The sequence below is a fragment of the Zea mays genome, chromosome 8 (genome assembly GCF_902167145.1).
Source record: "Zea mays cultivar B73 chromosome 8, Zm-B73-REFERENCE-NAM-5.0, whole genome shotgun sequence".
In the NCBI taxonomy this organism is placed as follows: domain Eukaryota; kingdom Viridiplantae; phylum Streptophyta; class Magnoliopsida; order Poales; family Poaceae; genus Zea; species Zea mays.
In genome coordinates this window covers 177718715-177738745 of record NC_050103.1, presented here as the reverse complement: position 1 = coordinate 177738745, position 20031 = coordinate 177718715, and the positions used below count along the sequence as shown (strand labels likewise).

General features: G+C 44.1%; 3 protein-coding genes across 3 annotated transcripts; 2 read left to right on the top strand and 1 right to left on the bottom strand.

The window, feature by feature from the left end:
- Window positions 1-205: 205 nt before the first annotated feature.
- Window positions 206-5607, top strand: LOC100283880 (uncharacterized). The gene is made up of 2 exons (XM_020542363.3): window positions 206-1034; window positions 5199-5607. Exons 1-2 carry the CDS (start codon window positions 501-503, stop codon window positions 5211-5213), a joined length of 549 nt encoding a protein of 182 aa, XP_020397952.1. The 5' UTR covers window positions 206-500; the 3' UTR covers window positions 5214-5607.
- A 1154-nt stretch (window positions 5608-6761) lies between these two features.
- On the top strand, window positions 6762-11064 carry LOC100284358 (BRASSINOSTEROID INSENSITIVE 1-associated receptor kinase 1). Its single transcript, NM_001157253.2, has 6 exons — window positions 6762-7161; window positions 8275-8346; window positions 9308-9451; window positions 9743-9814; window positions 9903-9974; window positions 10766-11064. Exons 1-6 carry the CDS (start codon window positions 6950-6952, stop codon window positions 10833-10835), a joined length of 642 nt encoding a protein of 213 aa, NP_001150725.2. The 5' UTR covers window positions 6762-6949; the 3' UTR covers window positions 10836-11064.
- A 3513-nt stretch (window positions 11065-14577) lies between these two features.
- Window positions 14578-17482, bottom strand: LOC100283970 (U3 small nucleolar RNA-associated protein 11). Its single transcript, NM_001366694.1, has 9 exons — window positions 17314-17482; window positions 17099-17189; window positions 16828-16919; window positions 16639-16732; window positions 16461-16540; window positions 16288-16371; window positions 15957-16056; window positions 14843-14945; window positions 14578-14770 (listed from the first exon to the last, which is right to left on the bottom strand). Exons 1-8 carry the CDS (start codon window positions 17367-17369, stop codon window positions 14844-14846), a joined length of 699 nt encoding a protein of 232 aa, NP_001353623.1. The 5' UTR covers window positions 17370-17482; the 3' UTR covers window positions 14578-14770; window position 14843.
- Window positions 17483-20031: the final 2549 nt, after the last annotated feature.

Here is a 20031-nt window from a genome sequence, read left to right as displayed (position 1 = left end):
CACTCCTTGAATACACTTCAACAATTTGTTGGAGCTATTTTATGGGTGAAGCTAGAATATCGAAGCTAAAATTCTTGAAAAGAAGCCCTCCCAAATAGACCTTTAATGAGTATGAAACTCCCAAAGAATGGTCTAAATATAATACAACCCCACAAGGTTATCATATCAGCATCATGGATGACACAACCAAAAGCCATTGGACTGATTGTTTTGTTGGAAGCTTAAAGTAATTGTGTTGGTGGACATAGCCAATAACTCTGTTCCAGACGACCCCATCTCTCTCCCCAAAACGGGGAGGCTCCCCTCCCCAAGATCAGACCTTCGATCCGTTGCTCCTCCACGGCGCCAGCCGCCAGCGCCTCCGTTCCTCAACGCCTGTTTGTCCTTGCATGGCCGGAGCCAGACGTCGCACCTTGCCTCCACCCTCGCATTCCGATCACCCGCTTCCAGCTCCTCTCCGTCTCGCTGCTCCTCCTCCGCTCGCAGAGCTGAGCTGATCGATGGACCACGAGCAGCGGCGCCAGCGGCAGCAGCACAGTCCCAGAGGCAATGCTCCTGGGAGCGGGAGGTGCGGCTCCTCGTCGAGGAAGCACAAGGGCGGGGGCAAGAAACCCATCAAAGTGGTGTACATCTCCAACCCCGTGCGCGTCAAGACTAGCGCCGCTGGTTTCCGCGCCCTCGTCCAAGAGCTCACCGGCCGCGACGCTGACCCCTCCAAGTACAGCCCCGAGGACCTCGCCGGCGCCGCCGTGGCGGCGGGCGACCCTGACTGCGGCGCCGCCCAGGGGCTCAGCCCCGGGGACACGACGGCTGCGTCGTCCGATACCATCGTCGCCATCCCCAGCCCTGCCGCGGTGGACCACCTGCACGAGCACGACGCCTCGCCCGCGGCCGCGCCGGCCGACGGCGGGGACTACTACTACGACGACGAGGAGGACGAGGGTGGATTCGGGTCGCAGCTGCTGGAGAAATACTACACGGTATTCTCGCCGCCGACGCTGCTCTACGACTACGACCACCACCCGCACAACAAGGTGTGTGATATTACCCGATCCATCGATCCCGCGCGCCTCTTCAGCGTGACGCGTGCCCCCCCTCTCTCTGCATGACATGATCATCCCTTTCGCTTTGTATTGCATGTACTATGTGCGTGCCCCTAATCTGTATGCGGGTATGAGCGAATTGCTGGCTCCAATCCAGCACATGATCTGCTGCATACCATATGCCGGAGAGAGGTAGAACTATAGGAAGACGAGTGTGTATAGTACTGTGCGGTAATATAGCTGTGCTTTTGTGTCCTTTTCTTGTGTCCCAATTCCCAAACCATCTGTGCCTTTTCTCTGGGTTTCTTTGCTCTGAAAAATGTTCTCTCTGATTTCATGGTGGGGATGGTTGCAAGAGGACGCTTGAGACTTGAGAGTACGTCCTTTTTCTTGTATATATAGTGCTCATTTTGGCGTGGCTACTACTAGTTGGCAATTGCGCTTCTGGATCATCCGCACTACTAGAGTATAACCAAGGAGACTAGACACATGAGAGCATAGAAGAATTGGTCTACGCTGCGGCGCACACCGGCACAAGCTGGCTCTTTTGGCAATTGCAATTATGCACGATCAAATCATACTGGTGTTTGAAATAAAGAACCAGAATTTGCAATAGCTTTGATCAGGCCAAGAGGGATGGGAGCCGGCAAGCTGATATGATTGTAAAGATCAGACCGTTTCGACCCCGCTTGCACTAATTTTAGAATCTGAATCCCACTTCGAAAAAGGATACTGTGACAACATGATTCTATCTTTGTATTCTGTTATAGTGGCGCGCGCGCACATACACACATTTATCTGGGCTCAAGCTGCAACTTGCAAGCAGCAAATAAACAGTACAGCTTAGTTATCATCTGTACTGCAGGTCAGGCGCTCATCATCTATCCATGCTAGCTAGACAAACCCCACGTCAATGGAACAAAAACCATTTTTTGTCTTGCACAAATAGCTGGTGTAGAATAATCTTATATAGTCTAATATGTAGGGATAAAAACGAGAAGAGAAAATCCTGTACCGTCCCATTACGAATACCGTTGTTTCCCGATCATTTTTTATATGTTCGGAAACCGATTAGAAACGGTACGAAAACGATTTAGCTAGTTTTTCGATCGTTTTCGTATTTTTCGTTTTCGGGTCATGATGATACATTTTGTACCGTTTTTATATAATATAATAGATATCCAGCATATAATTTATGCAAATTAGAGACTTTTGTTGTGTTCACCGGCCTTCTGACAGCTAAGTAGTAAATCCAAGTGGGCACTTTGTATGCTGTCATCTGGCCACAGATGATGACGAAAGGTGTGCCAGCTTGGTGCGACTTTAGTTGGTAGATAGCTTTTTAAGTTGACCAACACCATATGAATTTATAGCCTTAGAATATGTTTTGTAGATCGTGCATATGGTCGTGAAAAACAAAACATCGTAGATAACACTTTTTGTATAGTTAAGTTTTAAATAGAAGGTGTGATAAAGAATGTAATAGGAGAATTGTTAGAGATAACCTTATGTACAATCATACAAGGAACTTCCATCAGACTCTAGAATGATAGAAACCGTGGGTGCATAGGATCGTTCCTAAGCCCCTAGAATACCAATTTGAAATAGGGGAAACCTCAATGATGAGTAGATCTAATCTATTGAGAGGTTGTGGTGATCATATCTTCGTTGTTGTTGTTCATAGTGGCATAGCCGCGGTAGCTATGGCGGTGGCGATGGCATCTTGCAATGTGCTCCCGTCTCCTCCGTGGCCATCTCCTCCTTGATGTTGAGGTGGAGGATATTGCATGCCCTGCAATGGTGGTGGGTCGTTCTCTATCTCCGCCATTAGGGTTACAGTTGTTTCAGTCACTCACAAGCACAAGGTGATGGGGACCTGTGAGATTAGGGTTTGGGCGATGCTAATAACGTTGGCTTTTTCGTCGGCCCCTTAATTCTTTTTATATAGCGTTTATGTGACAGGAGGCCGCAACCATGGTTAGGATGCCCCCCAATCAGGGGCACAAAGATAAAAGGTGGTTAAGGATAAAATCGTCCCAGTCCTGTTAACAAGTTCTGTTAACCAGATGTTGAGAACACCCTTAACATATAATTCATCGTGTGCTACATGTCCCTTAGTTGGAGAACTATATTGCTCCATCGTTGCATGCTCCACAGGATCTTTCTATGGTGTGCACTGATCCTGCTATTACAACCTTAATGCATTGTGGATCATCTCCTGTTACTCCTTTACCACCGGAGATGGCTACATGGGAAGAGGAAATTGATCTGCATCGGCGTTGTCCTCGGACGCCAGCTTGGGGTCAAGGGGCAATCAGCAGTGTCATAAGTGACTAGTATGCCGGAGCACGCTATGGGCTAGCTTCTCGTGTATGGGCTTCGATCGCTGGGCTTTGAAGATGTGGACTATATAACCTATCTGAGAGCGCCTGGACGGGATGAATAGGTGATCCTGCAAAAATCATTCTAAACAAGATAAACTTGGTTTATGATAAGTGTTAGTGAAAACTAAAACCAAACTGTTATGAGCGGAGCAGGAGAGGAGAACTCTTTACTTGATTGTTCTTTAGATATGTCTATTAAACTTAGAAACGACAATACAAGTGAAATATGAGAACTCTTTGAAGACAACAATCACAATAAAGTAAATGCACAAGAGACACTGCGATTTTATCTCATGTATCGCAATAAAGCTAATGCGTACTCCACGTTGTGGTGACCTCCTTCCGTCAAGGGTCGCACTCAACTCCTCTCAAGTGATCCAAAGATCAAACTTGATTACCATGATTTTCTTCCTTATATTAAATCCTTTTGTGAGAAATCTCCACAAGTTAGAGCCTCTCACGCCTTACACGAATGATCTCAATCAAAGCACAAGAGTAAGGAGGAATAACAACACACACAAGAGTACAAGAGCAACAACACCACACACACAAGCATAGGAGAGAACGCAAGAATCAAAATGACAAAGTTTCTCTCAAGAAAACGCTCAGTTCTCTCTAGAATGAGTCGAAAGCGTGATTGCGTTGAATCGGACTTTCGGTGTGCTCTTGATATGCTTGGGGTATCCTCCATGCGCTCGGGGGGGGGGGGGTCCTTTTATAGCCCAAGGGCCAAAGGAGCCGTTTGATCTTCATTTGGAAGGCTTTGGTTGCCTTCTGTTCGGTGCACATCGGACTATGAACAGTGCGTGATTTTCTTCCTTATCAGCCACGTCGACCGTTGAGTTAGCCGTTGCATCCTTCGACTGCCCAGCACACCGAACAGTTCGATGCTGCCACGTGTCCACCGTTGATTACACGCCGACTGTTGGCACTGGCAAGAGGTGTTGGCCTCCTGGCTCACCGGACAGTCCGGTGAATTATAGCCACAACGTCTGGCCAATTTACCGAGAGTGGCATGTTCAGCCAGCTGATAGTCTAGGCATTGTCCGGTGCACATCGGACAGTCCGGTGTTCCCAGGCTGGCGCAAGTTTGGCTAATCTTAACCAAACTTCTTTGCTCCAATTTATCTCGACTTGGAGAGTTTTCTAGCACTTAGATAAACACAGTTAGCAACAAAACAATTGGCTAAGTGCTGGATTCATAACTTTCAATAGTATACTCCTATATTTCTCAATTTGCCTTTCTTTATACATGTGCTCCTACTCATACTAGGCTGGTTAATTTAAAGTGATGTGTTGGACACTTAATCATCAAAAGACTTAGAAATGATTCGAGGGCACATTTACCTTTCAATACCCACCAATGTAATAAATTCTACCAATGTAATAGATATGTCTCTGTTTTTCCCCCATGATGATTTCTTTCCCCCAAACTCCATTCCGAATCATATCGGCAACGCTCTTGCGGCCAAGTGTGACAAAAGAAAACTGAAATAGTATACGCCAAAAGTTTTACTTTTGAGGGTGGAAAACAATAGGGGCCTTGACAAAACAGTGTTGCCTTACCGGAAAATCTTCAAATAGGCAGTGATAATCGACTTGATGATTTTGAAGATCTTTTTCCTTCGATAGTGTAATATATACGCGGAGCATTCTGTTGAATCATCTTCTCATTCGCTATGTTACTGGCACATGTTGTATATCTACTGGAACTCAGACTCTATGCCTGAATGATTACTAACCATGTGCATTCTTTCTTGTGTTTTTCCAGTTCCCATATGGTTAAGGGCACATCCCGCACATGTGTGGGGGAGGAGGGGATTGGAGTTTTGCTCCTACACAATACTGGCAACGAAACATCAGGTGATGGACTGTAGCATGCAGCTGCCTGTGAATACGTGATAGTTCTGTATCGGTCCTGCAATTGGATGTGTTATTTGTCCCGTGGTCGTAGCGGGGATAGTAGGCATGCATGATAGCATGTACGTAATGAACACGATTTGTTTATGCTGGTGCCAGATTAAGTCAATCAAGAAGAGAAACACGGGCCCATGCTCTGGAATGTGTTTGTAGGCCTGGAGCCCGATTGCGTATCTCATGGGCCTAAACTGTTACCTCTGGGCTCTCACCCAGTTTTTTTTTTTCTCTAGGGAAAAAAGATCTCCCCAACTTCCGTGATCCCTTCAAGGCTTGAATTTTAAACTCGATGTTGGTTCCCGTGTTAGGTCGAATAATCGTCTTTTCTCCCAAGTGCGCGACTCCGATCCGGCGATAGAATCGAGAATTGTTTATCTTACTGTCGATAATTCAAACTTTAATCATATAGCATATTGACACTGTTTTACACTTATGTATACACGCTCTTATAACCTTAGCCTCATGCAAAAACATCGATAGCTACCATTAACCATGTGTTTGATTGAGGAGCGGAGATGAATGGAACGGCTCCATTCTTATTTTTTTGATGTTTGGTTTCTAACGGAGGAGAGCAGAGCGGCTCCTGGAATCTATATATGGCAAATATTTGGTATGCTCTCGTTACATCAAAATGACCGGAAGCGAGCGCTCTCGCGGACGTGAGCGCTATCCTCGTCTTCATCCACTCCACACTCATATGGCTCTTCAACCCAACAATAAACGGAGCGGTTCCGCTCTATTCTACTCTTCAACCAAACAAAAAATGGTACGATTTCGTTCTGCTCGTCAAACATAAAATGAAATAGATCAATTTCTAGAAATTAGAATAGAGCCGTTCCATACTGACTCCTCTACCAAACATGGTGGTGCGTTGGGTACTCGGGCGGTCGGGCCTCTCATGCCATCCCTCCAGGTCTTGGTGCAGTGTGAAGTGGGCGGCGCAAAAGAGAGCGGAGAGACAAAGCCCGCGAAAGCTGCAACAATCTGCCTGGCGAAGTGGACGTTGACGTCGACGCCTCAGTTGCCGCGGAATCCACTTCTTTCTTTATGTGCCGCCCCCCCCCCCCCCCCCCCCCCCCCCCCCCCCCCTGCGCAGCACCTGCACTTCCTCCTCCTCCTCCTCCATGGCTGCACCTTGCGACCTGATCCGCCATGCCCTGCGTGTCCTTTCGAAAACGGCTGTCGACACTGCCCCTCTCGCTCGCTTTCCACTCGATTCCAGCAGGCGTGCGTGCGTGCGTGGCCCAAGTACCCAACGCACCACCAGGTGGGGCCTCTGCTCCACCCCACTCCACTTTCACTAGCACCAACACCAACAGCCTCGCCGCCAGCAGCAGCCACGCGACACGACGCGACGCGAGACGCGGAGCGGTACAAAAGGTGGACTGGGTGGGTGTGGCTGGTTCCGTGGTTCAACTCCTACCACTACCACAGCACCAGCGACGGACCGGGCAGGCAGAGAAAAAGCAGACCAGACGAGACCTCTCGCGTTCCGTCCTCCTCCCTGCCCCTGCTGCCGTTCCCCTTCTTCCTCAGTTCTCCCGCCCGCTGCTGCCCTCCGTCCGCGTCCAGATCCCGCCACCAACCGATCCGGCGCCCTCCAGCATGGCGGGGGCGGGGGCGAAGGCGGCGGGAGCCCTGGCTCTGGCGCTCGTGCTCGCGCTCGCGGGGGCCAACTCGGAGGGCGACGCGCTCTCGGCGCTGCGCCGGAGCCTCAGGGACCCCGGCGGCGTTCTGCAGAGCTGGGACCCCACGCTCGTCAACCCCTGCACCTGGTTCCACGTCACCTGCGACCGCGACAACCGCGTCACCCGCCTGTGAGCCGTCCCCGCCTCTCAACTCTCCCTCTTTCTCGGCCCCTTTTCCCCCGCGGCCCGTTTGAGTCGGGCCCGCCGTGGCGTGTGGATGGGGAGCATACATACGTGTCGATTCCCAACTTCGATGAACCGCCTGTAACCTGTTAATCTGTGGGTTTGTTACTGTGCCCGTAGACTCTCTGGAGCTACAAGCTTGTTTCGATATGATGACAAGCTTGTTTCCATGGCATATTGGCTGCTAAATTGATGGCTTCTAAAGCTAGTGCGTGACTGGAAAAGGAATGCTAACTAGTGAGGTAGACTGCATAAGGGCTTAGGCCATCAAGTAGGTGTAGTTTGCGAACTGATCTATCACGTTAGTGGAGCTAAGTGTGGCAGAGATGCGTATGTTGCGCTGGATATGTGGCCACACAAGGAGAGATCGAGTCCGGAATGATGATATACGAGAGAGTAGGAGTGACGCCAATTGAGGAGAAGCTTATGCAACATCGTTTGAGATAGTTTGGACATATCCAACGAAGACCTGAAGAGGCACCAATGCATATCGGAATAATTAGGCGTCCCGAGAATGTGAAGAGAGGTAGAGGTCGACCAACCTTGACGTGGACAGAGGGCAGAGGCTGTGAAGAGGGACATGAAGTAGTGGAATATTGATAAAGAGCTCGCCGTGGATAGGAAGGGGTAAAAGTGTGCAATTCACGTGCCAGAATCCTGATTTGTAGTCCCAAAATGTACATATATGTTAGCTACTGTGCTGGAAGTATGGATTACAAACACCACACAAATAGTGTTGGAACGGTCGCTGCCACTTAAAATCACCATACAATTTTCATTGTTTTCATTCTCTCTTTCAGTATTTCAGTCTAGTTGTGATTTAATCCATCTTTTGATATATCTTCCTGTCAACCATTTATGTCACAATAACTTGACTCAAAGGGATACTCAGATAACAGACTGTCTAGGATTTCATATTTCGATAAAGTATTTATGAAAAATCTAAGACACGCACATGATCTGTAGAAAACCTTTAGATGACAAGCTTGTATTGTGTGCCTTTCAAATTTTAGAGTAGTACTGTTTTTCTGATTGTTGATTGGATACCTCTTCTAACAGAGATCTTGGTAATTTGAACTTATCTGGTCATCTGGTGCCTGAGCTTGGGAAACTGGAGCATCTTCAGTATCTGTAAGTTCTTACCCCAAATGGTTTATGTCTTGGTAGTTGTTAGCAATAGGAAGTCGGAACTTAAATTCACTCAACTGCTTTGGGCAACAGGGCATGTAATTCTGATCATCTGCCAATGCCATTATGCCCCTTGAAAAGGTTCATGAATTCATTTACAGTGCAATTTGCAAACACCAATAACTAGATTAGGATCGAACTACCTTTGTCCCACCCTTGATCAGTTTGTAGTTTTGACAGTGGCTGATGCACACATGTGCTCATCAAATCATGTGTGGTTCTCTGCACATGGGCAGTACGGCGGTACCTACTATATTATAACAGATGGGTCCATGAATGCAGCTTATAAGATCTTTACTAGAATTATTGAGGCATTTGTACCCATACAGGCCCAACCCCTTTTTATGTTCTAAGCTGTCAGTCAGCTTTCAATTTGGTAGTCTGGACATTTTTGTGACCGAGTATTGTTGTACCACAACCTACACTATTAAAGCCAACATATTTCTGAGCTGTATTCATTGTCCAGTATTATTTTTATCTATCTGGTAGATGATAACTTTTAAGGACATAAAGGAAATTAATTATAATGGCAATATGGCATGGATTTACTCATGATGATCAACATACCTTGATACATTTGTAGTAAAAGAAGATATGCCATATCTTTAGTTTATACTATATAAACTATGCTTGTCATTCTTGGTTAATCAGGTAGATAGGGTCATGTTTCAATACCTCCCTACTACGATAGGACCCTCCTGAACCCTGTTCATGATTTTAGACATTCAATGCCTAATTTTGTAATTTTAAAGGGTAGGTAGGAACAATTTTATATAAGCTGCAAATCTGTCCACGTTCTATTTGTTTGCAGTTATGACTCATGATACAAGGGCCTGGTATACTCAGACATTTTTTCACTTAGTTTGACAAATTATAACAGTATTGACCGTTAGCACTGAAACAGGGAACTTTATAAGAATAACATTCAAGGAACAATCCCTTCTGAGCTTGGCAATTTGAAGAATCTAATAAGCTTCGACTTGTACAAGAACAACATTTCGGGGACAATACCTCCTGCCCTTGGAAAGTTGAAGTCCCTTGTATTCTTGTAAGTTTAATTCTGTAAATTCTGTTTACATATTATAAATAATTGTCAGATTGTCACATCTTAGCAGCTAAAAGTGGATTTGAATTTGATACTAGTTTTGCTGAAGATGATCATTCTGTCTTCTTTAAATTGTGTTAGGCTGTGGTAGGTCAAGCATTGTGCTGTTCATAAGCGATAGTTGTGCATACGAGCTTTAACTGTGGTTTGACCTTTTTTATGGCCATTGTTCTTGTAATTTTAGCTATGCTTTCACATCATTATATCTTGCTAACACATGGTTGCACTTTGTAGGCGTCTCAATGGCAATCATTTGACTGGGCCCATCCCAAGGGAACTCGCTGGAATATCTAGTCTCAAAGTTGTGTGAGTACACGTCAGCCTCAAATGTTTAGAATTCTATTCTTTCCACACTAATACTCAATTTTACAATCTACCCACCTTATTATTTCAGTGATGTTTCAAGTAATGATTTGTGCGGGACGATTCCCACGTCTGGACCATTTGAGCATATTCCTCTGAGCAAGTAAGTTTCATTGCCAGTTTCTATCTTATTGCATGCTTTGTAAAGATAAATTACACCTGAAAACATTTAGGCTCTCAAGTGCAGTAAGTTCATCTGCTATGTTTCATGTCTGATCCTGTCAGTTCAGCATCGTTGTTTGATACTTTGTTTTGTATTTTTGCCCTCACTCATTTGTATGTATATGTAATTGATCCATAAATAATTAGTTCAAGGTTTAGCTCATGTGGCCATTGTATTGTTGCCGACGTGCCTGAATATTTTTTTAACAAAGAGAAGATTCCGTTTACTTTTTTTTTCTGTTACTTTTACATGAGTGATTTGAAATGATATGTGCCTAGAATCTTATGTTATCATCTGAGAGGGCATCCATTTCCAGAAAAATATTACTATATATCTTGTTTTGATTGGATTAGTCCTAGTGTCCTGCACTCGAGGTAATTTGAGAATAATTGAGGTCAGTCTAAGTTCCAAGCACTTTGTGTCCATTGCGAGTGTAGTGTGATGAGGGCATCTTTTTAAACACTACAGTGGGTCAAAATACTTGGGTCTGTTGACAAGTTGTCGTCCATTTTCTTGTTTGGTCATAAAGAACAGTAGAACAAGAGTGCTTTCTATCCTGGACCATGCTTAAGTGCGGTCAGAACGTTGTATTCTGCAGCATGCATGGTGCATGTTTTGTGTAACACGATGCATGTTTTACTTAGCCATGTACTTCCGTAAAGAAGCAACTTGTTCATGTTATGCAATTGTGTTCCCCCCCCCCCCCCCCCCCCCCCCCCCCCCCCCTGCAGCTTTGAGAAGAACCCGCGCTTGGAAGGTCCAGAGCTACAAGGCCTGGCCATATACGACACCAACTGCTAGAGGGCACCACGAAGAAAAGAACTGCTAGAAAGTAACGAGCGAACAAGGTTACCAGAAATTGGGCGATATAGATTTACTAGGTCTGGATCTGTAATCCTCCCTGCATAGCTCTTATTCGTAACTCGCTGTCGGCACGAAAGTTGGTGTGTGTTTTAGCAGAATGCTTTCTGTCCGTGAAAGTAAACTTGAAACTGCTTATTACGACTGAAATGATATTGTCGTTCCCCCCTGCGCCCCTGCCATGAGTTTTGGGTTCCTTTGTGTTTTGTACACTGAACTTGTCGGAAGTACGGTTCAGTGAACTAGTTTATCCCTGCTGTGGCAAATTTATGGAAGGTGGCCGTGATATCGATCGACTAAACCATGGCACAAAAGAAGCAACAGGCAATGATGTCCTGTCTGGTGGCGTCTGCATTAAGGTAGCACCGGCAATTCTTGAACTTGATGATCCCTTGGTTTTACGGACAATGCGGTTTGCTGCAAGCTAAACACCATCTACTCTTGCCGGCATGACTTTATGGTGCAGGTTTGGCACGCGTGGCTGCACTTATGTACGCACTACTGTGCATGGTTGTTGATGCACGAATTAGCCTCAGCTGGTAGGTGTATGTAAAATTGGGAACGAATTGGTCTGACTGCTGTTTGAATATTCCATCTAACTAGCTGAGCCGAAGTATATGAAGTTGGTGGAAGTCAATACCAGTGTACGGGGTCCAGAATACTGCACTGATAAGGCTAACCTAACCTGCCAACCGAGTGAATTTTGGAAAACAAAGGGGGAAAAAACAGTAGCATTCATGCTAACACGTGACAGAATGAAATAGCTGTCACTACTGCTAGCTGAACCATATATTATATACTAGTTAAATACCCGTGCGTTGCAACGGTTTCTATATATTATATAAATAAATCTTATTTAAATAAGATAGTTGTTCAAACATGTTCTAATTTGGGAGGTAGATCCACACCTCTCCTTTGCTTTGTCTAATAATGAACGGATGATCCAAAACTGAAACTGCAGGTTCAGGATAACAGAAAGTACGAATGTAGATAAACTTGCCTATAAAAGACTACTATAATATAAATAAACTTTTGTATGTCACATTAGACGGTAAAGAAAAAAATACATGAAAAGGAATCTATCAAGTAGTAGGTTTGAATTAGTAGTCCATTAGAACTAAGATTGCAGATATGAGATTATATATGTAGCCGGAAATGATCTATAAGATCGATCTCACTTTTCATCAATATGGTTAAAGGAGCCAAGCAGATTAAAGGAATGTTCATGTTCCAAATACACCTTACCTGAATGCATCAGAAGTGCTCTAGAATTAAGCTATCATATCCAACTTCACTATTTTCCCTTGAAAACTATCATAAACTATAGTAATGAACGCTGGGCACAATTGGAGTTTACAATTTTTTATAAAAAATGTTTCAGATATGAACTTAGGCATATCTATCACACGATGGTGTGCACGTGTAACTTCTGACTATTTGTTCCTCGTTTAGCGTTCTGCTCGAATGCTCCCGATTAATCAATCAAAGGTGGGCGCCACCCCGTTTATTTCAAAAAAAACTTAGGCATATCAGCCAGGGTAGGTCCAAGTTGAAAGACCAAAGTATTCCAAGAATAGACAGATATTGATGCATTAACAGAATGTGGTATTCCAACTCTTCTATAAATAACTCAATAGTCAATACTACGCCACAATTTCCTAGCATGTCTAGAAGCACTGAAGCAATCATGCTCATGTTTAGACTTCAAATTATGTAAACCGTCTCTAAAATGATCTTCAATTGCACCTGAACAGCTCAATGAAGTATAAGAAAAACATAACCATGCCTGAATCTGAAAATTGTTGTCCAAGTAGGCTACAAAATATCTCTGCTATAGTGCTACTTTATTTTTTCCCAAAAAATAGTGCGATTCTCAAATGACACCGATAATTCGATCAAACAATTCATTACTTCATATTAAGCACAGAGCCAAGTATCATACTCATAAAATGTGTAACACCAAAATGCCACTTTGCAATTTAGTAGAGATGAAAGAGACATGAACTTATACCTTCACTATTAGAGTTTTCAATGAGAATATGTTGGGGCATCAACACCGTTCAAGTAGGCTTTCACCTCTGGAATTCGGATTCGGCAGCCACAGGCGCCACATACACCGTCAATACCGCGGGTCTGCAGCTAACATCGTGAGCGCAAAGTTGGACACCAGGAACACCGCAAACGTCGACCCATGTCTGATCAAATTAGCTTGTGAATCAGCATCAGGAGCTCGTAACCACTACCCATGCCTGAATCCCAATCAACTGAATGCTAGGAACCTCTCACTCTCAGCTTGTGGTGCTCATTACATGTCGTCCAACATGGGGTCGGAGGTGACGACGAACTTGGCGCTAACGACATTCTCGACAGCAAGGTCGGCGACAAAGCCGACGGCTGATGCGAGGGCCCCAATGAGGAAGCAGAGGGCCCGACGTTAGCTCTTACCACACCTTGCGGGAGGACGAGCTGGGCTGCCTCCGCGCCGTCGCCGCGGTCGCGGGGATGCCGGTGAACCTGACTCGGCGGATGTAATGGTGGTGAGGTGGTGACCGTCCTTGCCGAGGAGGAGCAGGAAGGTGAGCTGGAGCGTGAGAACGATGTCGGCCCCATTCCCATCGTCGTGGTCATCGATCCCTCACCGTCGCCCCCGCTCCTTGATCCCAGCAACCTTTGCCCTCTGCTCCACCGCCACCGAGATATCTGAGGTTGAGAAGACGTATATATACTTGTTGGGGGCTCGCGACGATTGCGGATCTGACCATCGCGAGCGGAGGGCGTTGCACGCGGGGCGGGTGTGGGGGCGGACCCGAGGATGACGGAGGAGGGCAAACGACGGCTAGGGAGCGCGGGTTGATTAAAAGGGAAGTGAGGGTTTTTTTGCAAAATATTGACGCACGACGACCGTCGAAACTGGTGCTTTAAGTATAGTATAGATATATACCCCTATAACAAATTATTGTTCACCCACAAGGCAAATGCATCCCCTCAAATTTGCTTTAGCTTCGCCGCTGCGAGATTCGCCAAAGAAAATAATCTAGTAAAGAACATTCTAAGCTTATTGCATGCAATTATTAGGAGATGAAATTCACTGTAAGTTTCAGCGAAACATGAATATGATGGTCATTGAACTATTATATGACAGTTTCAGGGCACGGAACCTGGTCTGGACTGAAGAATGGGGTGTTTGGTCCACTTAACTAAAGTTTAAAATACGGTATTAAATATAGTATAGTTCTAAAACTAATTATACAGACGAAGACTAAAAAGATAAAACAAATTTATTAAACCTAATTAAATCTATATTTAATAGTCATAATTGATATTTACATATTTAATGTAACCTGAACTAAACTTTTGGGGTACTATCGGTCACGTGTGTTCTTTTGGGGTACTATCGGTTAGTTTGCGTGTGGTTCTATGATAACTGGATTTCTGTGGCTTTGGCATGTCTGAGCCTTGTTGAATGCAAGGGAATGTATAGGGAAGCTTGCGCGACAAAAATTGTGGTCAAGCCCAACGCTAGGCATTACTTGCTGATCTATCCTATTGTATAGGGATACATTGTATAGGGATACATTGTGTTGGATCTATCCTATTGTATCTGGCATTACTTGCTGATCTCAAAATGGATCACAAAAATAGCCCATCCCTAGGCGAATTCAACATAATACAGAACAATGAATTGATATATGATGCACATGATTGAATCATACAGAATCTGATCTTTAAGCCCAATAGTTTGACAAAGACACAGTTCTTGTGGAGGGCTACTTCTACAGGGAAGTATTTTAAGGTCCGAAGGAGCGGTTCCACTGACCAGTACTTCCACTACTAACATGTTGCCTTTTACTCCCTCCATAGCCCATTCATATCATCTGAAATTTAAAGAATGAGGGTAAGCACAAATTAAGAGGTCAGCATGTCAGAAAAAAAAACTAACTTATGACCTCATCGTTTCCTCTGTGCTCGCCACTTATAAACAGGCCGTGATGTTTGATTGTCCGTCTCTTCATCTTCATGGAGTTTCAGTTTCCTCTTGCGTCCAGGTTTCTGAACCAGTATTACATATTGAAGGGTTATAAACAGTACAGAATTTTTCTGTAAATTCTAGATATTAGCAAACAGACTTTCGATCACCAGCAAAAACTGGCAAGCTGTCTGTAAATTCCCAGAAACTAATTGGTTTACAAATAACAAATTAGCCCAGTTTTAGCAAACTGCTGGAGGAACAGGAATGAGTTCGACTGATCTGGCCGGGCTTCACGTTTTACTTTTTAAGACAGAATAATGACATTTTTGGTGGCACAAAAGTGCATACCGCAGCAATTACCAATTTAAACTGGAAAATTGCCACCTTCCAACTCATGTTCATTGTGTCATTAATTTTCTATTGATATAAAAGAGTCCACTAGTTTTTTTTCCTTGGCCAATGACTCAAAAAAGAATCTCCCATATGATACTTAGATTCCTTTCAGAAACATGCTGGAAAGTAACTAGTAACCTAGTAGCAGATAATTCCGCCATTATCTAAGGGTGTGTTTGGTTTGGCTTTTGCCCCCTAAAAGCCAAAAGCCAAACCAAAGGGCCCGAACCGGGAAGCCGCTTTTTCCAAAAGCCGGTTTTTTTGGAGTGCAAAATTGAAAGCACCTCTAGACCAGCTTTTAGCGGCTTTCCGGATGTAACTATACAAATATATATGGAAGCACTTTTAGCGTCTTTTAGTGGTTTCTACCAAACAGTTTTAGCTTTTTACAGTTCACAGCCCACAACAACTTTTTTCATATCCACAAGCCAACCAAACAGACCCTAAGTACAATCCTTTTCCCTATAGACTTGAGTGGGCAACTAAGAACACAAATAACCAATAACTTCTGGGGCAATGTTGTTCTAACATCAACTAAAGGATGGATGCATTTAATCTGATACTGAAGAAATTAATTCCAGAAATTGGTTGGCAGCAGCACCAACCCAGTCCAGGTCGCTTTTATATGTTGTTTCAATTGAACCCTTGAAAGTAGCACCCAAGAAAAAAGAAAAAATCAAAATATAGAGATGCAATACCTTCAATTCTTTTTGCAAGGCCATGTCTGCATACAATTTCTCAAGCTTTTGAAGCCGCTGCTTCCTCTCTTCTAACTCCCTGTACGAAGAGGCTATTTTCCTGGGGAAAAACAAAGGATTAGACAACATGAGATACCAGTCAACTAACTAACTGCATAGTATATTAATATCATAATCCCATTCCAACCATACTGGTCCTAGTTAAATGGACAAAAATATAAATGTTAAGACTAATAAACAGTAAAAATGACTCTCCATGAGCATAATGCTATTAAGTGTAGCTATAGAAGTAACACACATGCAACATACTTGGAAGAGGAGAGCATATTACTTCTTTATACGAGAAGGGATGTTGTCAAGATCAGGCATGTTGCTGCTTTGTCCTATCCTTGATTGTATTTCTTTTGCTTCTTCTCTGAAATAAAAGAGCCACCTAAATGTCGGCACAAGCTTAACTAGCAGATAGTTCCAAAAATGGTAAGCAAAAGAACTCATTATATGTACCTGTCTTCAGCAAAATAAACATGCTTGTTTTGAGGCTTGTTATCAAGTTCATGGAGTGTTGAGCTTAGCTTTTCGATTTTCTACGAAGTGATCCATCCCAATTAAAACATAGTAAACATTCAGCCACAAGACACCGAAATGTACTTATTTGCTATGAATACTTTAAAATGTCACAAACCTTTTTTTCACTTTGAACGCTCTGAAGGATATATCCCATATCTTTATTTTTCAACAGAAGAAGTTCCTCTTCAGTATACTTATTATCTTCAGGCCTGAAATGCATGACACAGTCAAAACTAGAACCCAGGGTAGACCAAACCTTACAATACTAGAGTTAATAGGATCCGAGGGGCTACATTGTACATACTTAGGTCTATGAATTCCACCAACAGTCCTACTGTTGATCATTTTAAAATAGAACTCATCCGGATTCCTGAATGCCGCCTTTTCCTTCAGTTTCTGCAAATAATAAACAACAAGGATTTTAGATTATGCAGTCACAGTATCTGTAGTCTAGGATAGCTAAATATAGTTGAACTGCTAATAACATGCTAATAGTATATCTAAATCTGATACAACAAGCAAGTTCCCAACTTCCTAAGTGCTAGAAGGAAGGATTGGACAGAATAGAAGCATACAGCGATGGTTGCCTCCTTGATGTGGTAAGCTCGCGCCCGGACGACATAGTCCTTGTGTTTCTCCAAAAGCCCAAACTTCTTCCTCGCCTCCCTGCAAAACTCCATCCAGACCCAAAATCATCGCTCTTCATTCTCGGAGACGGCCGGGTCCAGCGGCGGCGCCATCCTCTCGGATTCGAATGGTAACTGGTAACATCTACGGGCAGAGAACTTACGGCTGGGCGCGCTCCTTGTGAGCGCGCCGCGGGATCGCATTCCGCAGCGACGACATCTTCCCCACCTGTCTGCTGCTTGCTACCGCGATTTTGTGGCCTAGTCTTCGCTGCCGCGGATGTCGAAGGAGAGAGCAGCGCCGGCCGCCGGGAGGAAAGGAGAAAATAAATCAGCCGCTAGGGTTCAGGGTCCGGGGATGTCCAACTGGTCGGAGCCCAGCCGAACTCCGAAAGTCCGACCACCTTGCGGGCCCAATTTTTGGCGGTTGCTGGGCTGAATCTGTTTCGAGCGTGGCCTGTGGGCTCCTAGCCCAGGTCAACATTGTTTTTTTTATTTCGAATTCGAATTTTCTGTTGCCAACAATGAAACCGATAGGTCATAGGTGTACCAAGTAGTTCCAAAGAAATTATAATGGCATGGCATTAGATTCAGACCTATTAGATGAGAAGTGGTGGTAGAGTTTAAAAAGGTAAAAAATTTATACGGACTTCGAACAGTGACGGTTTCAGGAGAGGCCGGACCCAGTGGTTAATCTTGAGGACATATCCTGTGCAATCACTCATTTTGGTGCAAGCGTGCAATCAAACTATCCAGAGCATCCAGTCTAGATCCAACGGTTTTATATGGAAGTGGTTAAATGTAAAATAGACACTAGGTTTCAGGTGGAAGGGGTTAAATGTAAAATAACAGTTACCATTAGATCTAGATCGGATGCACCAGATCGCTTGATTGCATGCTTGCACCAGGATAAGTGATTGCATAGGATATTTTCCGTTAATCTGCTGCCTCAGCTCAGGGTTCAGGGTTCAGGTTTCAGATATAATCGAATGATCTCCTGTCCAATGGATGACTTCAAGAAGCTGCAGCATTTTTACCGCTGCCACTGGCCGACGTATTCAAGCCGCTCATAACAGAATCTTGGATGCTCAAACTTATGTTTTGACGGGTGCAAAAAGCACAGCTGCAGGGAAACAAAAGCACCATGATGGTCTGTCTGAATCTGACTTCTAGTATTGTAAATGTAATGGAAGCCAGGCAGGTTTCTCTTTTCTATGTCATGAATGGAATACAGAATACCGATAAACCTGAACTCATGTTTGTTACAACTGAAAAGTAGTATGTGATTAAGCCTGGAAGCAGCTTTACGAGTAAGATGCACACTACAGCAATGTGTGATGATCCAAATAAACTATTTGTGTATCATTACATTCAAATCTAACCTAGCATTTTTTTCAAATGCACTAAACCAAGGCTTCTGGCTAAATTTCACTGTATCCCGTCACAAGTCATAAAACACTTAGAAAGATATTGCCAGTCATTCAGACAGCACTTTAGTGCCACAAATACACTCAATGCAGTTTAGTCTTCACAGTTCATCCTCCAAACTTTATTCCCTCATTAGTCATTACAGCCACACATATTATAGGAGTCAACAATGGCATTCTCATGATGAGTCAAAAGGACCTGTATTATCGACTGTGTTGTTTTCAACATGTAAGAGTCAAGCTGTGCACTTCACTTCCTTTTCTGATTTACGATTCTAGCTAACTGCTATAGAAAACAAATATTCAAAAAGGTTAGTTATGTATCAATTTCCTTTTCTGATTTATGGTTATGGCTAATTGCCATAGAAAATAGAACTTCAAAAGGCTAACTATGTAAAATACGGGAACATGCTTTGCAGATACTTAAATGAAAATGTTGAAATAAATGACAAAAGGGGAGAGAAAACGGTCCGGGGACGTTGGGTTACCTGAAGACCAAGACCAAGCTCTATTGGTGTGTTTGGTTTGTGAAGTCACTTTATACTTCATGAGGTGATGCATCATAAGTTCATTCAACTAATTTTGGTGGAATCAATCCACTCCTCATGTATATACTAATTATTAGCTTATGAGTAATGATGTGGTGATGGATCAACTTATTCTATTCCACAAACCAAATAAAAAATGAGGAGTTAGAAGAAGATGGATCACTTCATTCCTCAAACCAAACACACTCTATATTCCTTGCTTCTGTGATTTCTAGAATTCTGTCATTCACGGGCAAGGGATATCCTAGGGTATTCATGACCTTGGGTCTACTGTCAAAATCCCAAATATTTCCGATGCTTACCTAGTGGCACACAAGCTCGGAAAAGCATAGGATGAGCAAAAAGAGCATCCGGTGGTGGATTCATGAGATGTGACAAGATAAGATACGAGCAATGAGTGAAGATGTAGAGAAAACAATAGTAAGAACCTGTTGGACACCAAAGTTTACGAGCGGACGGGCCGGCCCTGGGGTCGGACGGTCCGCGGTCCGGACATTCCACACTGGTGGTGCGGACGGTCCGCGCGCACAGAATCAATTACCATGTGTTTGGTTGCCTGTATTTGCTGGTGCTTGCATTGCGGGATGCAATGAGCTGGTGTTTGGTTGTTGTCAATCAGGCTCTACGCGTGCGATGTGTGTGTTTGGTTACCTGCGTACAGATGTGGAGTTAGGCTTGCACGATACTTAAAACACCCTGGGCGAGGCTCTGCAGGCACGAGCAAATTGTTCGCATCTCTGGAGCCAGGCTCCCGCCGACCTGGCTCATGCAGCCGGGCTACCGGGAGAAGCCAACCAAACATGCGGTTAGTGTTCCGAGTTTATTGCGGAATTTGTTAGATAAAACCGCGGATTTAGCTCAGGATACAGATTGAAACGGGTCTAGACCTCACCTGTATATATACATA

Excerpts from the sequence above, each read along its gene's own strand:
- LOC100283970 (NM_001366694.1), bottom strand. The coding sequence starts at position 17,369 with ATGTCGTCGCTGCGGAATGCGATCCCGCGGCGCGCTCACAAGGAGCGC. Across the intron at positions 16,541-16,638 it reads GCGTTCAAAGTGAAAAAAAG|AAAATCGAAAAGCTAAGCTC; the intron begins GTTTGTGACATT and ends ATCACTTCGTAG. Across the intron at positions 16,372-16,460 it reads GTTTATTTTGCTGAAGACAG|AGAAGAAGCAAAAGAAATAC; the intron begins GTACATATAATG and ends CTTTTATTTCAG.
- LOC100284358 (NM_001157253.2), top strand. The coding sequence starts at position 6,950 with ATGGCGGGGGCGGGGGCGAAGGCGGCGGGAGCCCTGGCTCTGGCGCTC. Across the intron at positions 8,347-9,307 it reads CTGGAGCATCTTCAGTATCT|GGAACTTTATAAGAATAACA; the intron begins GTAAGTTCTTAC and ends GCACTGAAACAG. Across the intron at positions 9,975-10,765 it reads GAGCATATTCCTCTGAGCAA|CTTTGAGAAGAACCCGCGCT; the intron begins GTAAGTTTCATT and ends CCCCCCCTGCAG.
- LOC100283880 (XM_020542363.3), top strand. The coding sequence starts at position 501 with ATGGACCACGAGCAGCGGCGCCAGCGGCAGCAGCACAGTCCCAGAGGC.